Consider the following 21,165-nt stretch of genomic DNA (forward strand, 5'->3'; position numbering starts at 1 on the left):
TGTGACATTTGCATCTTATATTATTCAACTCACACATGATTCTCTGCAACTTCTGCTATCTCTAATGGGATTCCATCACCAGGCATAAATTCCCTTCCCCTCTACTATCTGCAGTGATTGCTCTCTCCCTGACACACTTTTCCATTCATCCCTCTCTACGTGCTTATAATTGCAACCACACCAAGTGCTGTAACTGCCCCTACACAATCTCCCCTCACCTCCATTTAGAGCCCTAAACAGTCCTTCACATGGAACCCATCGGTGTGATTTACTGCATCTGATGGTCCCAGGGAGACCCAATGCAGATTGGCGAATCACTTTGCTCCATCCACCATCAGCCAGGGTCTCCCAGAAACCAGCATTTTAATTCCCTACATCTGTCCATGGCCTCCTCTACTCCCCTCTTCTTACCCTTGATTCCTGACCCCATCACCCCCCTCTTGCCCTCTCCAACCCTTTTTATCTGCCCATCACACACATATTCCTTTCTCCAGTTCTGCTCCTCACCTCCTTCCCTGTGTTCCATCGTCCAATGTCCACTATCAGACCCCATATTCTTCACCCTTTGTCACTTCTATCAACTCCCAGGTTCTAATATTATAACTACTCTTCCACCCCTTCCCCCCACCCCAGGCAGCTCCCTCACCCAGATCCATCTCTCGCCCGCCAGCTCTGCCTCACCCCTTCCCTCCACCCTTTGATTCTTGCTATCCCCCCTCTTTCATTTCAGTCCTGATGAAGGATCTCAACACAAAACGTTGACTGTCCATTTCCCTCCAAAGATTTATGAATTTTTACTTATTGAGATAAAGCGCAGAATAGCACTTTCTGGCCCTTCAAGCCATGCCCTCCCAAGCAATCCACTGATTTAACCCTAGCCTAACCACGGGACAATTTACAATGACCAATTAACCACCAACTGGTAGGTCTTTGGACTGTGAGAGGAAACAGGAGGAACCTGGAGAACTTGCAAACTCCTTCCAGCAGCAGGAATTGAACCCAGGTCGCCTGTACAACAAAGCGTTGGGCTAACCACTATCCTACCATGCCTGACCTGCTGAGTTCCTACAGGATTTTGTGAGTTGCTCCACATTTCCAGCATCTGCAGTCTCTTATGTCTCATATTATTCTGCAATGTCTTTAAAAAGATGGGTGGAGCAGCACGGTAACGTAGGGGTTGGTGCATCACGCTACACGATCACCGATGATTGCTCCTCCCCATGATCACGTGGGTTTCCTCCCACATTCCAAAGATGTACGGTTAGAATTAGTGAGTTGTGGGCATGCTACGTTGGCATTTGAAGCATGGCGTCACCTGCCTAGTTCAATCCTCACTGATTTTATTTGACACAAACGGCACATTTCACTCTACGCTCTGATGTTTCGCTGTACATGCAACAAATAAAGATAAGCTTTAATCTTCACTCACATAGTTGAAAAAAATAAGGTGTTAAATATTCAGACTATTTTCTCCCTTCACTTGAGGAGCTGTGAACAAAATCTGCAGCGGTCACAAAAGCAGGAACTTGTCCTGTTGTCCAGTTCTCAGGGTCCCAATGATGAATTCCTAAAATTGAAGCGTAGCTCTATGGTAATCAACTCTAAAACCCCACCCCCTTCAACTCTGACTTCCCATTTCCACACTTGCCCTCGGCACAATGGCCAGGAGTCAATCTGTCTGAGTGACTTGCTGCTTCTGGAAATGAGTCTTGTCCACGGGCTAAAGTATGGGACATTGTTTTGGTAAGTCTGCTGGAGAAGATCAATAATTAGTGGTGAAATACAAAACCACCAGAAAATCTGAACCAGCCAAGGATGTGATTGTGCTGGACAGGTTGCAGAGGAGGTTCACCAGGATGTTGCCTGGATTGGAGGATTTTAGTTATCAGGAGAGATTGAAGAGGTTGGGCTTGTTTATTTGGAGTGTAAAGGGGCTGATATTGATGTATATAGAATTATAAGAGCCATAGATAGGATGGATGGTCAAAGTATTTTTCCCATGTTAGTGTTATTAAGAGAAGAGGGTACAGTTTTAAGATGAGAAGAAGCAACTTAAAAAGGGATTTGAGTGCTAATATATTTTTCACAGAGTGGTTGATATGTACAACTCATTGTCAGATGAGTCAGATACAATCACTTCATTTAAGAGGTATATAGGGAAAGTACAGAAGGATCCGGTCCTAATGCAGTCAAATGGGATTAGTGTAGATGGACACAAAACTCATCATGAGCTGAATCATAAACACAAGGGATTCTGCAGTTGCTCTAAATCCACATGCTGGAGAAACTCAGCAGGTCAAGCAGCATCTATGGAAGGGAATAAAGTGTTGATGTTTCTGGCCGAGACTCTTCATAAGAACATAAAGAAATAGGAGCAGGAGTAGGCCATATGGCTCGTCCAGCCTGCTCCGCCATTCAATAAGATCATGGCTGAACTGGCCATGGACTCATCTCCACCTACCTGCCTTTTCCCCATAACCCTTAATTCCCCATACTATGCAAAAATCTATCCAACCTTGTCTTAGATATATTTACTGAGGCAGCCTCCACTGCTTCATTCGGGATAGAAAGGAAGGGGGAAGAAGGTCTCACCAACCGCTTGCCAGCTTGTAGTCCCATCTTGATCTGCTGAGTTCGTCCAGCATTTTGTGTGTGTTGTAGTGGGCTGAATGGCCTGTTTCTGTACTGTAAAACTCCATGACTAACAAATGCTCACCAAGCCTTCACTCCACTTCAGATCATCATCCAAGTTCATCAACCTACTAATTTCTCATCACACCTCAAACAGGCTAATCTAGCCGATCTTCCTGCAATCAGACACGAGTTGCAGTGAATTTATTTGGCAGTGAATCAGGATCATAATGGAGAACAACCAAAAGTTTTCTGCAATTTGAAAGTAGCATTGTTTGGTTCATTAAACTTAATACATAACGCAATGTTATGTACTAATATTTGAGCATTTAATTGTTTAGAAGAATGGGGGCATATCATTAAAATCCATCGAATATTGAAAGGCCTAGATGGAATGGACGTGGAGAGGATGTTTCTTATAATGAGGGTGTCTAGGACCAGAGGGCCCAGCCTCAGAAAACAAGGGTGACTCATTAGAACAGAAATGAGAAGTAATTTCTTTAACCAGAGGGTGATAAATCTATGGAATTCATTGCCACAGACTGCTGTGCAGACCAAGTCATTGCGTATACTTAAAGGAGAGGTTGATAGGCTCTTGATTACTAAAGGCATCAAATTCTCAGAGGCTATATTCCATAAATAGTATTTTTTAACCAAACATGGCAAAATGTAGCATAATCCACAAATTTACTGAGTCATGCCTGAAATTCCAGTCATTTGTCTTTGAAGGGGTTATCTCCAAGCTCGCACTTGCCAGGCTTTCCTCTGAAACTTTACTGTTTGAGGCTGATAATGTTTAGCGATCTCTTGATCAATTCTGCCTATTTTATTAATATCAGTTGACTTTACCATTCCAGCTAGATCCCAGCTGGAATGAATTGCTGTTCTGCATGTAGTAGGACATCACGTGGAAGGCTTGTAACTGAAGCAGAAAATAGTGTACAGCTGTAATGTTCTGATTGCCAGTAAGTCTTAAACACTTTCACAACTTACAAAGAGAGACAGATACTCATCAACAATGCCTTGTCCCCATCGTAATCGTTGAACCAAATTCTGCACATGTGAATGTCTTGTTTCTCCCTTTCAAAACTGGAATAAGTTATTTTTAGAAGTTAACGTTATTATGCAGGACTAGACAGACATTTTAATATATCGCTTCAAAATTTTAGTGCTTTTAAATTTAGATGGACTTCCCCACCAAAACCCCCCAACCCCCCTGGTCCATCTGTGATGGGGAGGGAGTTTGCAAACCTGCTCTACAGCACCACCTGCTGGCTAATGCTATAACAGCTCCCGAATGGAAAACTGTTTACATATAAAATTTCCATTCTAGACACTTCATGGAAACAGCATTCAGAAATTATTATGGCAGAAAAACAGAACAGGATTTTTTTTAAACAAAAGATAAATAAGATATCCAGAACTGTGCACATTTTAAACAAAAGTGTCTGAATATTCATGCACCTCTTGTGATGTGACAGCTTGTTAATTATTTCAAAAGAGGCTGGGTTAAATACAAAATTCATAATCTTATGGTGTTGATACCTGATTTCAGATTCGGCATATTATCATGAGATTGGGTATGTACGATGTGCACATCACTTACAGCTTGGGTAACGCCGCTCTTCACCATTTTGCTCAGCAGTCCCTCAAACACAAAGGAGTCTCCAAATGTTTCTGCCTAAAAGAGTCAAAGAACAGCAATTGATTACTACCTGCCACAGGTAACCATCCTATCACAGCTGCTTTGATCTATCTTGATTTAGATGACTTCAGTCATGCATCTATATTCGTACAAATATAATTTCCGAAATTCTTTGTTATCTGCTTTCTTCTGTTCAATTATGCATTACTTTTCAAGCTGTCGAGTGCTGACACAGGACTTCAGTGCCTTCTCAAAGCAATGTAAATGAAGCATTACAAGCAAGTGAAAGTCTGCAAATGTTGGAAATCTAAACAACACACACAAAACGCTGAAGGAACTTAGCAGGCCAGGCAACATCTATGGAAAAGTGTACAATCAACGTTTCAGTCCTGCTGAAGGGTCTCAGCCTGAAACGTTGACTGTACTCTTTTCCATAGATGCTGCCTGGCCTGCTGAGTTCCTCCAGCATTTTGTGTGTGTTGCTTAAATTAAGTATTACTTTAAAAGTGAAAAGTAATGCTGTGGCCATTACAGAGACTTTAGTTGTCACCAAGGCAAATGGCTGCTGTAAGAAGACTAAGAGTTGACTTGATAGTTGAGTACAAGATGATATGAAGCAGAGACTTTTCTCCAGGATGGAAATAGCTAATATTAGAAGGCATCATTTTAAAGTGACTGGAGGAAAGTATAGAGATGATGTTAGAATTAGATTTTTACATAGAGTGGTGAATGCCCTGCCGGGGGTGGTGGTAAAGGCAGATACAATAGCAACATTTAAGAAACTCTTAGATAGCCACATGGATGAACAGAAAAATGGAGAACTATCTTGGAGGGAAGGATTAGATTGATCTACAAAAGGTTGGCAATGTATCCAGACATTGGGGATCAAAACAAACTTCCATCTTCCACTGTTGTCCGATTATTGGATTGGTGTTAGGACAGGATATCTCAGGCTGCCCTCTAGGGATTGCCACACTGGATAGGCAAAGCTGCAGCACAGCTATTTCTGCATTGTTTGAGTGATGATCAAAGGGAAAGTATGGGAAAGTTATGGGCAACAGAGTGGTATTTGAGGAAGAAAGCATCTTCCAACAACCGGTAGGAAGACTGGGAAAGAACATCGAAGTACAGAAAAGAATATAAATAATGTGAGACCAGGAATCAATGTTTTGTGGCAGGGACACAATAAAGCATGAAAATGCACACGCAGTGGCCACTTTATTAGGTACACCTGCATGCCAGCTCGTTATTGCAAATATCAGTCAATCATCTGTTAGAAACTCAACTTATAAAAGCATGCAGATGTGGTCAAGAGGTTCAGTTGTTGTTCAGACCAAACATCAGAATAAGGAAGAAATGTGAATTAAGTGACATTGACCGCTGAATGATTGTTGGTGCCTGACAAGGTGGTTTGTGTATCTCTGAAACTGCTGATCAAAAGGGATTTTCATGCACAATTGTCTCTAAAGTTTATAGAGAATGGTGTGAGAAACAAAATGCATTCTGTAAGTGGCAGTTCTGTGGGTGAAAACACCCTGATAATGAGTGAGGTCAGAGGAGAATGGCCAGACTGGTTCAGGCTGACAGGAAGGCGACAGTATCTCAAATAACCACACGTTACAACAGTGGTGTGCAGAAGTGCATGCAAGACATGTCAAACCGTGCTTTAAACTGAAAGAATTTTTTATGACGAAAATGTTATTGAAATATAAATGCTTGTTGAAAAGATCCTTCAGGCTGCTTTTTCTATCTTTTCACTAAAACTACCATGAGCACATGTCCCAGAGGTCCTGGCACTGGAGAAACATCAGATCCTAACATACACCAGTTTATTGCTGAACAGATTTGGCTGGTCTTCCCATTTGGTCTTCAAAAGGTCTCCTCCTGATCTTAACAAAATTTTAATCCAGTTATCCATTTCTAATTTATAGCAAATTTAAATCCCATCATCCACTCCCTAACACATTCCTACTTAAGTTTTTTTTCCAATTAAGTACTATAGTGCTCAGTCTGAGCAAACATACACATAAACTTTATGAGAAAACAGCAGATAATTGTTGCCGTGAGGCAAATAACTACCACAAAAGTGTAGTTCCACAAACAGAAATCTTTTCATAAAGTTATTCTGTGAGGGCAGTGTTAAGCAAAGCTTTAATATTGTTTAGTCTCCGACTTATATAGAATAGTGCATTGTATTACATCAGACAGCAACTCAGGGAATCAGGCTCAGACTCCATAGATCCAGGCAGTCCACTAGTAGCATGCTTCTGAATTCTCTCTACCTGTAATTCCAAATATAGGGCAAAACTTTCCCTAATTCCTACAAGCTGAGCACTTCCTAAGACACGCCATTCAATTCACACTACTTTTACATGAATGACTAAAGCATATATTGCAAAAACAATATATGTCCGCTCAGTGAGTACACCTGCTGATTAATGCAAATATCTAACCAGCCAATCATGAGGCAACAACTCAATACATAAAAGCAGACCTGGTCAAGAGGTTCAGTTGTTGTTCAGACTAAATATCAGAATGGGGAAGAAATGTGATCTAAATGACCTTGATTGTGGAATGATTGTTGGTGCCAGACAGGGATGTTTGAGTGTCTCAGAAACTGCTGATATCCTGGGATTTTCACGCATAATAGTCTCTAGTTTACAGAGAATGGTGTGCAAAACAAAAAAAAATCCAGTGAGTGGCAGTTTTGAGGGCAAAAAAATGCCTTGTTTATGAGAGAGGTCAAAGGAGATGACCAGGCTGGTTCAAGCTGACAGGAAGGCAACAGTAACTCAGATAACCATGTTACAACAGTGGTGTGCAGAATGGCATCTCTGAACACGTGACATGTTGAACCTTGAAGAGAATGGACTACATCAACACAAGACCACACCAGGTTCCGTTCTTGTACCTATTAAAATGGCCACTCAGTATATGTGAAAATAAACTTGAACCAGGTTTTACCTTTTGCTCATGAGGCATAATCTAGTTAAAGACCGTAATTGAGCTGATTATTAAATAGGTCATTGCGTCAGATTTCTGATCAAAATTCAGATTATTAATGATAGATAAAATACCCAAAATAAATATCAAATGGATAGTACCAGAAATTCACTAAACGATGTGAGAAGATATTCCTATGCAGCAGTTTCAAAATGACTGTCACGTAATCTTGTAGCAATGGGAAGGGAACACAGTTTGACTTTATGTATTTACAGATGTATCGGTTTGATTCACTTTAAACTGACTTCAGCAATGCCCTTCTGTCCAGGAGGTAAGTAAGGAAGGACAATAAATGCTGCCCTTCTCAGTGACATTCATATCCTGCAAATGTATTAATTAAAAAGTAATAAAATAGCTGCAATCAACTGCAATTTATTATGCATGCAAGAGGTTCTACGACCGAAACATCTTTGGTTTTATAATTAAGCACTATAAACACTGCCCAAGAGGAGCACACACATCGGAAGGAGAGGAACATTTTACCCATGCAGATTAATTATGTCATCTACAACATACAAGTAAATGTTTGATAAGGAGAGACACATAAGACCATAAGAATAGGAGCAGAATTAGGCCATTCAGTCCATCGAGTCTGTTCCACCATTTCATCATGGCTGATCCTGGATCCCATTCAATCCCATGCACCTGTCTTCTTGCCATATCCTTAGATGCCCTAACCAATCAGGAAACTATCAACTTCCTCTTTAAATATACCCATGGACTTGGCCTCTGCTGCAGTCTGTGGCAGAGCATTCCACATACTCACCGGCCTCTGGCTGAAAAAAATTCCTCCTTCCTTCTGTTCCAAAAGCCCACTCCTCAATTTTGAAGTTGTGCCCTCTAGTTCTGGATACCCCACCAAGTTCACAGTGTTATTAAGAAGGCATATGGTGTGTTGACCTTCATCAACTGTGGGACTGAGTTCAAGAGCGTGAGGTAACGTTACAGCTATATAAGACCTTAGTAAGACCCCACTTGGAGTACTGCGTTCAGTTCTGAACACTTCACTACAGGAAGGATGTGGGTGCTATAGAGACAATGCAGAGGAGATTTACAAGGATGTTGCCTGGATTGGAGAGCATGCCTTATGAGAAAAGGTTGAGTGAACTCGGCCTTTTCTCCTTGGAGCGACGGAGGATGAGAGATGACCAGATAGAGGTGTATAAGATGACGAGAGGCATTGATCATGTAGATAGCCAGAGGCTTTTTTCCAGGGCTGAATGGCTAACACAAGGGGGCATAGTTTTAAGGTGCTTGGAAGTAGGCACAGAGGGGTTTGTCAGAGATAAGTTTTTCACAGAGAGTCGTGAGTGCATGGAATGTACTGCCAGCAAAGGTGGTGGAGGCGGATACAATAGGGTCATTAAGAGACTCTTAGATAGGTACATGGAGCTTAGGAAAATAGAGGACTATGCGGTAGGGAAATTTTAGGCAGCTTCTAGAGTAGGTTACGTGGTCGGCACAACATTGTGGGCCAAAGGGCCTGTAATGTGCTGTAGATTTTCTATGTTCTATAGGAAACATCCTCTCCACATCCACCGTATCTAGTCCTTTCAACATTTGATAGGTTTCAATGAGAACCCCCTGCAGTTTTCTAAACTTGAGTGAGTACAGGCCCAAAGCTGCCAAATGTTCCTCATATGTTAACCCCTTCATTCCCGGAATCATCCTCTGGAGTCTTTCCAATGACAACATATCCTTTCTGAGATATGGGGCCCAAAACTGTTGACAATATCTAAGTTTGGCCTGACTACTGTCTTATAAAGCCTTAGCATTATCTCCTTGCTTTTATATTCTGTTCCCCTTGAAATAAATACTCACATTGTATTTGCCTTCTTTAGCACAGACTCAACCTGTAAATTAACCTTCTGGGAATCTTGCACAAGAACTCCCAAGTCCCTCTGCTCCTCTGATGTTTCAGTTTTCTCCCCATTTAGATAATAGTCTGCACTATTGTTCCTTTTACCCTAATGAGTCAGCCTTGAGGAATAGTCCATAATTCACTCACTCCATTCCTCAGCCTTGAAGAATGGCCCAGAACTCACTCAATTAAAAGGGGCGCTGACTGAGAGGACCCACTTGCATAAATTTCAAAGTTATCAGTATCTTGGATCCTTGTGAAAATATAGTTTCATTTATTCCTCCCTCCCCACCACCCCCACATAACTTAGCTTCTGCAACTTTACCGCAGAAACACGAATTGCATCTTTTTCCCTAATGATCCTCCTTCTCCCTCAGCTCTGTCCCACTCTGCTCTTTCTCAGTCCTTTCCTCCACTTTACCCCACTCTTCTTTATTCTCTGTTCACTGCGTCACTGAGGTTGCGTGGGCACAAGTTAATGAAGAGGTGAGTGAGGATGTATTAAATCACAGGTCAAACAGGGGCCATTCCAGTACCCCCTGATGTGGGAGTTGTGTAGGTCATAATTAGCATCCACTTATAGCCTATTATTAGTGTTTCAAACAAAAATTATGTTAAGGATATTAAATTATTGAGATGTATTTTTTTACACAGGCACATCCCCACCTCCACCTGGGTTCGTCTATCTGTGACTGGGACCAAACACCCGTGGGTTTTTCTCTTAGAAAAAGAGTGTGCTTTTCAGCAAAAAGCAGAGGATACTCGTGCAAACCTTTCATTTCTCAGTATATATAACTTTGATAATTCTAATCACACAGCGTGGTAACAGGCTGCTTGGTCAAACCCGTCCATTCTGACCATAGTCCTGTTTCCCTGCATTTGGACCATATCCCTCAAAACCTTTTCCATCCATGTACTTGTCAAAACTTCTTTTAAATGTTGTGATTGCACCCTCATCTACATTTTGTCATAGCTCATGCCATGTACTCACCACCCTCTGTGTGGAAAAAGTTGCCCCTTAGTTTCCACTTTAATCTTTCCCCTCTGTCTCCTAGGTTTACCTACCTTGGGGATAAAGAACTGTGACCTTATCTGTGCCCCACATCCCTCAACCTCCAACATGCCAGGGGCAAAAGGCCTAGCCTATCAGACCTCTTATACCATACTTCCAGACCCCATAACATCTTGTGAATCTTTTCTGCACCCTTTCCAGCTGGTATTGGCATTGATTTGTTACTGAGAAACAATGAAAAGCTTCTGTTTTGTGTACCACACTAAGTTTAATGACATCCTTCCTATAACTGGGCAAACAGAACCCCAAGCTATGGGGTCATACAGCTCAAAAACAGGCCCTTCAGCCCACTGTGTGTATGTTGCCTTTTGCATCTATCTAGACCAATCCCATTCTCCAGGTCTAAATTAATGGTGCAATTTGTCTAATGCAATATGAAATGTGTAAAAGAAAAGATGACCAGAAAATCTGGTTTTACCGGTTGAGAAATAAATTTTAAACACAACACTAGAAGAACTTCGAGGAGACTTTTGGTAGGTAAACTTCAGAAGACACTACAAAAATGACTAAAATCAAGGGGAGTATATACCACCCTGGCCAGATGCTTTCCGTGGGTTCACACTCTGGAAGACTGATAATCTCAATGGTGGCTGTGGGTTCAGTTTCATTGTACACTGTCGGTGTGCGTGATGACACAGCAACCCCCTTCTGTTCAAACTGTGCACAGGATGCGTTAAGTTCATTGGGAAGTGATGTGCTGTTGTCGGCAATTCCGCCTGACTTCATTCTGTAGCGTGTAAACTCTGTCACAACTGATGGCTGGTCTGGGATTTGGTTTTGGACTCTTATTGCCTCTTGGCATCTCTGATACCTTTATGGAGGTTGTGTCTCAATTCATTGATAGGACAAGCTCACCTGACTTGAATGCTGTAGTCCTTGAAGTGGATTTCCCAGTTCATCCACGATTTTCATTTTGTGGACACCTGGATTGTCCACTCTGGTACACAGTCCTTAGCACACTGCCTGATAAAAATCCCTGATTGCGGTGACATACTCATCTAAGCTGGCAGCTGAGCCTTTGAACATGGCCTAATCTACCGACTGAAGGTGGTTGCAAAGCAACTCATCGATTTCTGCAGACCAGCACCGTACAACTTTCTGTTCTGCATCCCCCCATTTCAGTTTCTGTTTGTATGTAGGAAGAAAGAGCACAGCTTGGTGGTTTAATTTACCAAAGCGTGGATGGGGATGTGACTTGGTGAACATCTTTGACAGTTGTTCATCAATGGTCAATGGTGTTTGGACCCCTGGTGCCAGTAGTACCATGGTAACACATTCCTGATGCTGGCATGGTCTGTTGACCACCAAGTCGAGTTCATTAAGTGCAGGCTTCACATCCATCTGAGGTGGAATATAGACCACCACCAGGATAGCAGAAATGAACTTCTGTAGCAGGTAGTATGGGCAACATTTCACCATTAGATACACCAAGATGGGTGAGCAATAGCTTGTCAGATGTGTTAAGGTGTGAGCACCTTGATCCACAACAGTTCATCCAGTGAATTGAGAGAATGGCAGAGTCAGGCGAAGCACATTTTGGAAAGATAAAGCACAAAGCAGCCCTCAGTTCTCAGTTGAATCTTCAGTGCAGCAACTTTGGCCTTGATGGCCTGGAAGCTAGCTATTGGTATGTTGGGGAATTGGGGGGGGGGGTCAGTTTTGAACCCAAAGTTTTTCAATCTCACCTGCAGCCCAGCCCTCCTAACACACTTCTGAGGTAAGTGGCTGTGTCTGGTCAGTCCTGCTAGTCCTGGAGTGGATTCGGCTGGCCTGTAAGGTTTGAAGGTGTCATGCTGATTGCCAATTTTAGCATTATGGAGATGTCACTGATGAACAAGGTGTGCAAGATTTGATAAGGGAGACTGGAGGATTCTTGTGATGGGATCATGCAGTTCATCAACTTTGTCCTCGAGGGCCTAGTAGTATGCTGGAGAGTGAGTGGGCGGTGGGGGGGGGTGAGGTCAGTCTTGAACCCACACTGTTTCATCATCCCCTGCTGCCCAGCCCTTCTTGCCATGATAAGTGCCTGTGCAATGGAGTGCTGGAACTCCTGGAGTGGAGTCAGCTGGATTGGAAGGTAAGTGACTGCTTCAGGACAGTCCTGGAAGACCTGGAGGTGGATTCAGTTGGCTTATAAGGTAAGTTGCTATTCCCATGCAGGTCTGGATGCAAGTGAAAACCAATTTCCGTAGTCTGGAGAAGTCATAGATGGACAGTGTGCAACATTTGCAAAGAGATACCGGATGGCTCCATGGAGAATTCTTGTGACAAAATCATGCAGATGCTGGCAGTGTAGGGACAGCAACATTAGAGAATGGAAAACAAAGGAATACTAGGGAAACGGAGTCAACAGGGTACTTCAGAAACTAAACAAAACGTCAAAGTAAATTTATTATCAAAGTACGTATATGTTATCATATACTACTCCCAGGTTCCTTTTCTTACAGGCATTTACAAGAAAATAAAGAAACATAATAGAATTTATGAAAAACTATACATAAACAGAAACTGACAAACAACCAATGTGCAAAAGAAGACAAACTGTGCAATTGAAAAATAAATAATACCGAGAACCCGAGTTGTTGAGTCTTTGAAAGTGAGTCTGTAGGTTTGGAATCAGCCCTGTGCGTCCGACAGAGTGATCAGCAGCACTGGGGCTCCACAGGGGACTGTCTTGTCTCCCTTTCTCTTCACCATTTACACCTCGGACTTCAACTACTGCACAAAGTCTTGTCATCTTCAGAAGTTTTCGGATGACTCTGCCATAGTTGGATGCATCAGCAAGGGAGATGAGGCTGAGTACAGGGCTACGATAGGAAACTTTATCACATAGTGTGAGCGGAATTATCTGCAGCTTAATGTGAAAAAGACTAAGGAGCTGGTGGTAGACCTGAGGAGAGCTAAGGTGCCGGTGACCCCTGTTTCCATCCAGGGGGTCAGTGTGGACATGGTGGAGGATTACAAATACCTGGGGATACAAATTGACAATAAACTGGACTGGTCAGAGAACACAGCCTGTCTACAAGAAGGGTCAGAGCCGTCTCTATTTCCTGAGGAGACTGAGGTCCTTTAACATCTGCCAGACGGTGCTGAGGATGTTCTACGAGTCTGTGGTGGCCAGTGCGATCATGTTTGCTGTTGCGTGCTGGGGCAGCAGGCTGAGGGTAGCAGACACCAACAGACTTAACAAACTCATTTGTAAGGCCAGTGATGTTGTGGGGATGGAACTGGACTCTCTGACGGTGGTGTCTGAAAAGAGGATGCTGTCTAAGTTGCATGCCATCTTGGTCAATGTCTCCCATCCACTACATAATGTACTGGGTGGGCACAGGAGTACATTCAGCCAGAGACTCATTCCACCGAGATGCAGCACTGAGCGTCATAGGAAGTCATTCCTGCCTGTGGCCATCAAACTTTATAACTCCTCCCTGGGAGGGTCAGACACCCTGTGCCAATAGGCTGGTCCTGGACTTATTTCCTGGCATAGTTTACATATTACTATTTAACTATTGATGGTTTTATTACTATTTAATTATTTATGGTGCAACTGTAATGAAAACCAATTTCCCCCGGGATTAATAAAGTATGACTATGACTATGACTAAGTTCAGGCTGTGGTGAGTGAAGACACCCACGCCAGTTCAGGGGCCTGATAGTAGTAGGGTAATAACTATTCCAGAATCACGTGGTGTTGGTCCTAAAGCTCCTGTATCTCCTACCTGATGGTAGCAAATGATGAGAGAACATGTCCTGGATGGTAGGGGTCCTTGGTGGTGGATGCTGTTTTCTAGTAGCAGTGCCCCACGTAAATGTGCTTAATGGTGAGGAGGGCTTTGCCTGTGATGCACTGAAGCTTAACTACTGGATGTAAAGCTCCCAAGATCTTTGAAAGACAGCTAAAAGATAAACACCAAGACTGTAGTTTGTGGGATTGAACATTTAGGGTCCCAGGAAGTTAAAATGCATCATGACAATAACTGTAGAAAGCTGGGATTTTTAATGTGACCAGTAAATTAAGACTGTAAAAAAAATTAGCTTTCCCTGATCAGTTTGGTTAATTCAGTTCCAAAACAGAGGTGTCAGTCCAACTGAATCAAAAACTACAGAGACATTTGTGCCCATTGGTAGAAGGTGCAATAAAGATCAGACAAGAAGAGAAAGAGCAGCTGCTTCCAAAACTGCCAACTCAACAGAAGTACTACAAACAGGAATGCAGTTTAAAGATGTAAAATGGCAATGTATTAAACTGTCAAACTTTAGCAAGATCTCACAAATTGAGAAACATTAATGGTGGATGAAACAAGTTGCATAAAACTAAATCACAAGTGATTCTGCAGATGCTGAAAATCTAGAGTAACAAACACACACACACACACACACACACAATGGTTTGATGGAGGAACCCAGCAGGTCAGGCAACATCTATTGAGGCAAATAAAGAGTTGGCATTTTAGGGTGAGACCCTTCATCAGAACAGGTCCTGTTGAATGGTTTTGACCTGAAACATCGACTTTTATTCTTCTCCATAGGAACTGCCTGACGTGCTGGGTTCATCCGCATTTTGTGCAGAAAATTAGGAGGAGGGAGGAGGAGATGGCAGTGCGACGCAGTGCGCGCTGCCATTCCGAGTGATACCGTATCTGTGAAGTAGGATGCCGTGCAAAATCCTGATTTGATAGAGACAGACGTGAAGAAGCACGGAGGAACATCTGGAGTAACTTCTGAAATGCCAGCTTCGCTGCCGCTGCTACTGTGCGATCGAGACTCTCCGGAGGAGAAGGCCCCAAATCCTCGGCTTTGCCTAGAGCCTGTTGCTGGGGCCGGGGTCGAAGTGCTCGGCAGAGATGGTGCTCGGTGCTTGGTGTCGGAGAGGTGGTCGGGGGCTCGGAGTTTTCAGACGGACTTGGAGTCGGACTGTGGTCGGATGTTTTCGGTATGCTGCATTGGCAAGCTTGCAGAGCTGGAGGTTTACCGTCTGCGTGAGATGATGGGACTTTCGAGAGACTTTGAGACTTTACCGTGCCCATGGTCTATTCTTATCAAATTATGGTATTGCTTTGCGCTGTTGTAACTATATGTTATAATTATGTGGTTTTTGTCAGTTTTTCAGTCTTGGTTTGTCATGTGTTTCTGTGATATCATTCTGGAAAAACATTGTATCATTTCTTAATGTATGCATTACTAAATGACAATAAAAGAGCACTATGTGTCCTCATAATCTAAAAAAACAATTAAATACGTGATTGTTAAACCAGTGGTGTTTTACACAAAGGTGAGAAATTCCAGTCCAGAAAAAAAGTCTAGGTCTGGCTTGCTGAGCTCCTCCAGCATTTTTGTGTGTTGCTTGGGTTTTGTGCACTGGAAACTGAAGACGGAAAAACTGACAAGGTGAGAACTCAAGACAATTCACAAATGCGACATCAGCGTCTTCTTGAGGACAGAACGAAATGGTGTGCCACTAGCTATGTCACACAATGTTTTCACAACTTCACTCCTGCAAGCCTCCGCTCTGCTTAACCACGACTAGTTAACTTTGCACTTGAGCTGGTCACAAGCTAAAGCTGCGTGCTAACATCTTGCTTCAGACAATCAAGTCAAGTCAAGTGGCTTTTATTGTCATTTCAACCATAACTGCTGGTACAGTACACAGTAAAAAAGAAACAACATTCCTCCAGGACCATGGTGCTACATGAGACAACACAAAACTACACTAGACTATGTGAAACAACGCAAAACCACATTAAACTTAAGGCCTACATGGGACTACATAAAGTGCACAAAACAGTACAATAATTAATAAACAAGATAATAGGCACAGTAAAGAACAAATTACAATATAATAATAAGTTATGTAAATGTAAATGTAAACAATGTTTTAGCAGGAATTGAGAAAAAAATGAGCAAAACTTGCAAAGGGAGTGCAGTGGTGTTCAGATACGAGTGTGTGTGTGTGTGTGTGTGTGTGTGTGTGTGTGTGTGTGTGTGTGTGTGTAAGTTGGTGTCAGACTAGACTCTGGGAATTGAGGAGTCTAATGGCTTGGGGGAAGAAACTGTTACACAGTCTGGTCATGAGAGCCCGAATGCTTTGGTACCTTTTGCCGGATGGCAGGAGGGAGAAGAGTTTCTGTGAGGGGTGCATGGGGTCCTTCACAATGCTGTTAGCATTGCCGATGCAGCGTGTGGTGTAAATGTCTGTAATGGCAGGAAGAGAGACCCCGATGATCCCTTCAGCTGACCTCACTATCTGCTGCAGGGTCTTGCGATCAGAAATGGCGCAATTCCCGAACCAGGCAGTAATGCAGCCACTCAGGGTGCTCTCGATACATCCTCTGTAGAATGTGGTGAGGATGGGGGGGGGTGGGAGGTGGACTTTTTTCAGCCTTCGCAGAAGGTAGAGACGCTGCTGGGCTTTCTTGTCTATGGAGTTACAAGTGCTCCATTCTCAAAAACAAGGTTTTAGTCTTCAGCTTTAGCTACACCTTGGGAAGAAATCGTAACCTTGGCCTTACATATCTTGGAAAATAAACATTCTTCAATTGTAAATATTGTCAGTGTGGGCCAAATATATTTCCCACCTGGTGCTGGTGATTCTCCCTAAACTATGTTGTATAATACTAGAAGCAAAAAGATGAAGCAGCAGTGACTGTGTTAAGTGAATGTGATGTGGCATTCTCATTCTCGGTGGTAGACAATGAAGGTTTGGAAGGTGTTGTTCTTGGCACAGCTCCAATGTCATACACTGTAAAAATACACCATTGGTACCAACGTTATTGGATGAAGCACACATGATCATTGAGTTAGAGTACAGGAGTGAGATACGTTATATGGTTGAGTGATAACACAACAACAGCTTCGCCCTCCTTTCCCCTTCCCAAAATCAGCAAACAGCTATTAGGTTTTACTGAGGCTCACTCAGCCTCAGTAAAACCTAATAGCTGTTTGCTGATTTTGGGAAGGGGAAAGGAGGGCGAAAATGTATCAGTCTACATTGGGGGAAAACGGTTATGGAGGGAGAGTGGGCACCTTTAAAATCCTGGTCAGAAACATAATCTGTCCTCGGCCCAATACATAGATTCAAGGAAGGTGCACCAATATCTTTACTTTCTTTCAGGGATCATTAGGAGATTTGGCTTGTCAGTGAACACTCTACCAAACTTCTGTTGATATACTAATGAAAGTATCCTGACCGGTTCCATCATGGTCTGATTTAGTAATTTGAATGTGCAGGAATGTATGAAGGCTGCATAGAGTATTGGACTCAGACCAATACTCCCCTCCCCATCATCAGTAGTATCTGTAGGCAGTGCTGTCTCAAGAAGGAAACATTCATCATCAAAGCTGTCCATCATCCAGGCCACACCATGTTCTCTCAGCTTCTATCAGACAGGAATTACGGAAGCCTTAATTCCAGAACCAACTTCAGCCATTTGGCTCTTAAACCACCCGGTACAACCTTAATCACAACTGTTTAGATTATGAGAACTCTCAGTCCTCTTTTATTGTCATTTAGAATGCATACATGCATTAAGAAATGATACAATGTTTCTCCGGAGTGATATCACAGAAAACAGGACAAACCAAAGACTAACACTGACAGAACCACATAATTATAATATAGTTACAGCAGTACAAAGCAATACCATAATTTGATGAAGAACAAACCATGGGCATGGTAAAATAAAGTCTCAAAAGTCCCCGATAGCAGGCGGCAAAAGGGAGAAACTCCCTGTCATAAACCTCCAGGCACTGTCAACTTGTCGATACCTTGGAAGCAGCCGACCGCAGCCGACACTGAGTCCATCCATCCGAAAACTTCGAGCTTCCGAGCAGCCTCTCTGATACAGCCTCCCGAGCGCCATCCTCTGCTGAGTGCCTTTGATCTTGCCCCGGCCGCTGAAACACGCAAAGCCGCAGATTTCGGGGCCTTCTGCTCCAGAGATTCCAGTTACCACACAGTAGCAGTGGCAGCGAAGCGGGCATTTCAGAAGTTTTCCAGATGTTCCTCCGTACTCTCACGTCCATCTCCATCAAATCAGAATTGTGCACGGTCCCCTACTTGACAGATAACAGATATCATTCACCGGAGAGGCCGCGTGCGCTGCCGTCGTGCCATCTTCTCCTCCTCCTTCATAGTTAGCACAATATGACCATCACTTTGTACTCAAATTGTGTTCTTTATTGTAATTATTGTGTATAATTGACTATTTTCTTGTGAATGTTGTGTACCTGATGTTACGTGCCTATGGTGCTGTTGCAAGTTTTTCATTGCAACTATGCATACATGAATTTGTACATGTGACAATAACCTTAACCTCGACCTTGACAGCATAAAGACATACTTACCAAAATTTAAACTTCCCAGGCAGTCATAGTGGGATTCAAACCCCTGCCTCTGGATTATAGTCCAGCAGCTTAATCGCTCCCAAGCCCACAACTTGCTCCACTGAGCCCCAGAGACAGTGCGCTTTGCAGCCACTGTATCCCAGTGATAAAGATTGTGGGTGTTTATGTCTGTTAATAGGGTTCCCTTCTCTCTGACATTTCTCTCATCACAATTTATTGGAGGTGGACACATTTTCAAAAGCTTGAGGCTTTGAGGGCTATGGAAAACACACAGGTGAGTTGACCCCTGGGGCACAACAGCTACGACCCCGTTCTAAGTAAATTTAGTATCAGAGTACAGGTGGTCCCCGTTTTCCGAACGTTCGCTTTACGACACCTCGCTGTTACCTGTTTTCGCTAACAGAAGGTGTTTTCACTGTTACGAAAAAAGGCAGCGTGGGCCCAAACAGCCAAGCTCCTCCCCCGGAACTGCATTCTAGCTGCCATTACTTGAACACGTGCTTTATCTCGATTTATTTTGTGCATCCGTTAGCAAGATGAGATCTAAGGTATGGGAAAAGCCTAAAAGAGCTTGTAAGGGTGTTACACTTAGCGTAAAACTAGACATAATTATGCATTTCAATCGTGGTGAACAAAGTAAGTACATTATCCAAGCGTTGAACTTGCCTGCGTCCACCATTGGCACTATTTATACGCAGAGAGAAAGAATTTTGAAAGCTGCCGATGTTACTGTTGGTTCTGCTCGTAGCAAAGTGGTCTCTCTTAGTCAGCATCCAATAATGGATAAAATGGAAAGTCTATTGCTTGAGTGGATTGATGGGTGTACAAAGCGTGGTGTTCAGTTAAGTTTTCTTATACTTAGGGAGAAATCAGTCAGTCTTTTTAATAAGCTGAAACAGAAAGCACTGGACGATGGTGATGAAAATGTTGCAAAAGTGGAATTTAAAGGTAGTCATGGGTGGTTTGATCGGTTTCTGAGGCGAGGGCAGCTTCATAGTTTAACGTTTACCGGCGAGAGTGCTTCGACTGATACTGAAGCTGCCGAAAAGTTCCCAGCAGAACTGAAGGAAATAATTACAGAAGGTGGTTATTCGTATAAGCAAGTGTTTAATTGTGATGAAACTGCAATTTATTGGAGTCTTCCCGATTCCGGTAAGTGAAACTACACTGTACATACATTATTTCTACTTTATATCGGCTGTGTATTTTTACGTGTTATTTGGTATGATTTATCAGCTTCATAGCTTAAAGGTTACTGGAGAGAGTATTTCTGCCGAGAGCGTTTCTGCCAAGAGTGCTGCCATGAGATTTTCGCTGCGCTAGACAGTGCTGCAGAAAAGTATTTCTACTTACATAGGCTGTATATTTATCATATCATTCCTGCTTTTACTATATGTTATTGTTATTTTAGGTTTTATGTGTTATTTGGCATGATTTTGTAGGTTATTTTTGGGGTCTGGGAATGCTCAAAAATTTTTCGCATATTAATAAATGGTAATTGCTTCTTCACTTTACGACATTCCGGCTTACGAACCATTTCATAGGAATGCTCTACCTTCGGATAGCGGGGGAAACCTGTACTCAAATGTCACTATACAGAATATTACCTTGAGTTTAATTGTCCTGCAGGCGTTCATAGTAGAACAGTGAAATACGGTGCAGTTAATGAAATACACACAAAGACTGACAAACAATCACTGTGTAAAAGACAAACTGTGTATAAATAAATAGACAAACAAACAAATAATACTGAGAACATGAGTTGTAGAGTCCTTGAAAGTGAGATGTGGAATCAGTTCAGAGTTGTGGTGAGTGAAGTTATCCACACTGGTTGAAAGGTAAAAATGTCACAGTACCATAGTGGTTAGCGCGGCGCTATTACAGCTTGGGCCGTCGGAGTTCAGAGTTCAGAGTTCAATCCCGGTGTCCTCTGTAAGGAGTTTGTATGTACTCCTCGTGGGTTTTCTCCGGGTGCTCCGGTTTCCTCCCACAGTCCATAGACGTACAGGTTAAATAGGTTAACTGGTCATTGTAAATTGTCTCGTAGCTAGGTTAGTGATATTGGTAAATAAACAAACAAATAATAACTGTTCCTGCATCCGGTAGTGTGGAACCGATGGCTCCTGTTCCTTCATCCCATTGGCAGCAGCAAGAACACAGCATGGACCACGTGGTAGGGGTCCTTGATGATGGATGTTGCTTTCTTGTGGCGGCGCTCCTTTAGATGTGCTCAGTGATGGGGTGGGCTCTGCCTGTATGAACTGGTCTGTATCCACCACTTTTCTGTACACTTTTCCATTCCTGGGCATTGGTGATTCCATACTAGGCTGTGATGCAACCATTTTCTACTGTGAATCTATAGAAATTTGTCAGATGACATGCCAAATCTGCACAAATTTCTAAGACTGTAGAGGCGATGTTGTGGCTTCTTTGTGATGGCACTTGTGTAATGGTCCTAGTACAGATCCTCTGCAATAACACCAAGGAATATAAAGCTACTGACCCCCTCCACCTCCAATCCCCTAATAAGGACTGGCTCATGGACCTCTGGTTTCTTCCTCCTGTAGTCAATAATCAACTGTTTGGTTTTGCTGGCATTCAGTGAGAGGT

At 42.8% G+C, this 21,165-nt stretch overlaps 1 protein-coding gene across 2 annotated transcripts in view; it reads right to left on the minus strand.

The window, feature by feature from the left end:
• sumf1 (sulfatase modifying factor 1) overlaps nt 1-21,165 on the minus strand; it is a 187,381-nt gene that overhangs the window by 153,771 nt on the left and 12,445 nt on the right. For both annotated transcript variants that reach the window (XM_063067863.1, XM_063067864.1), the window contains exon 3: nt 4,238-4,312. In XM_063067863.1, coding sequence (XP_062923933.1) covers nt 4,238-4,312 — 75 coding nt within the window. The remainder of the gene's footprint in view (nt 1-4,237; nt 4,313-21,165) is intronic.

Source organism: Mobula hypostoma, chromosome 15 (assembly GCF_963921235.1).
Source record: "Mobula hypostoma chromosome 15, sMobHyp1.1, whole genome shotgun sequence".
NCBI lineage: Eukaryota > Metazoa > Chordata > Chondrichthyes > Myliobatiformes > Myliobatidae > Mobula > Mobula hypostoma.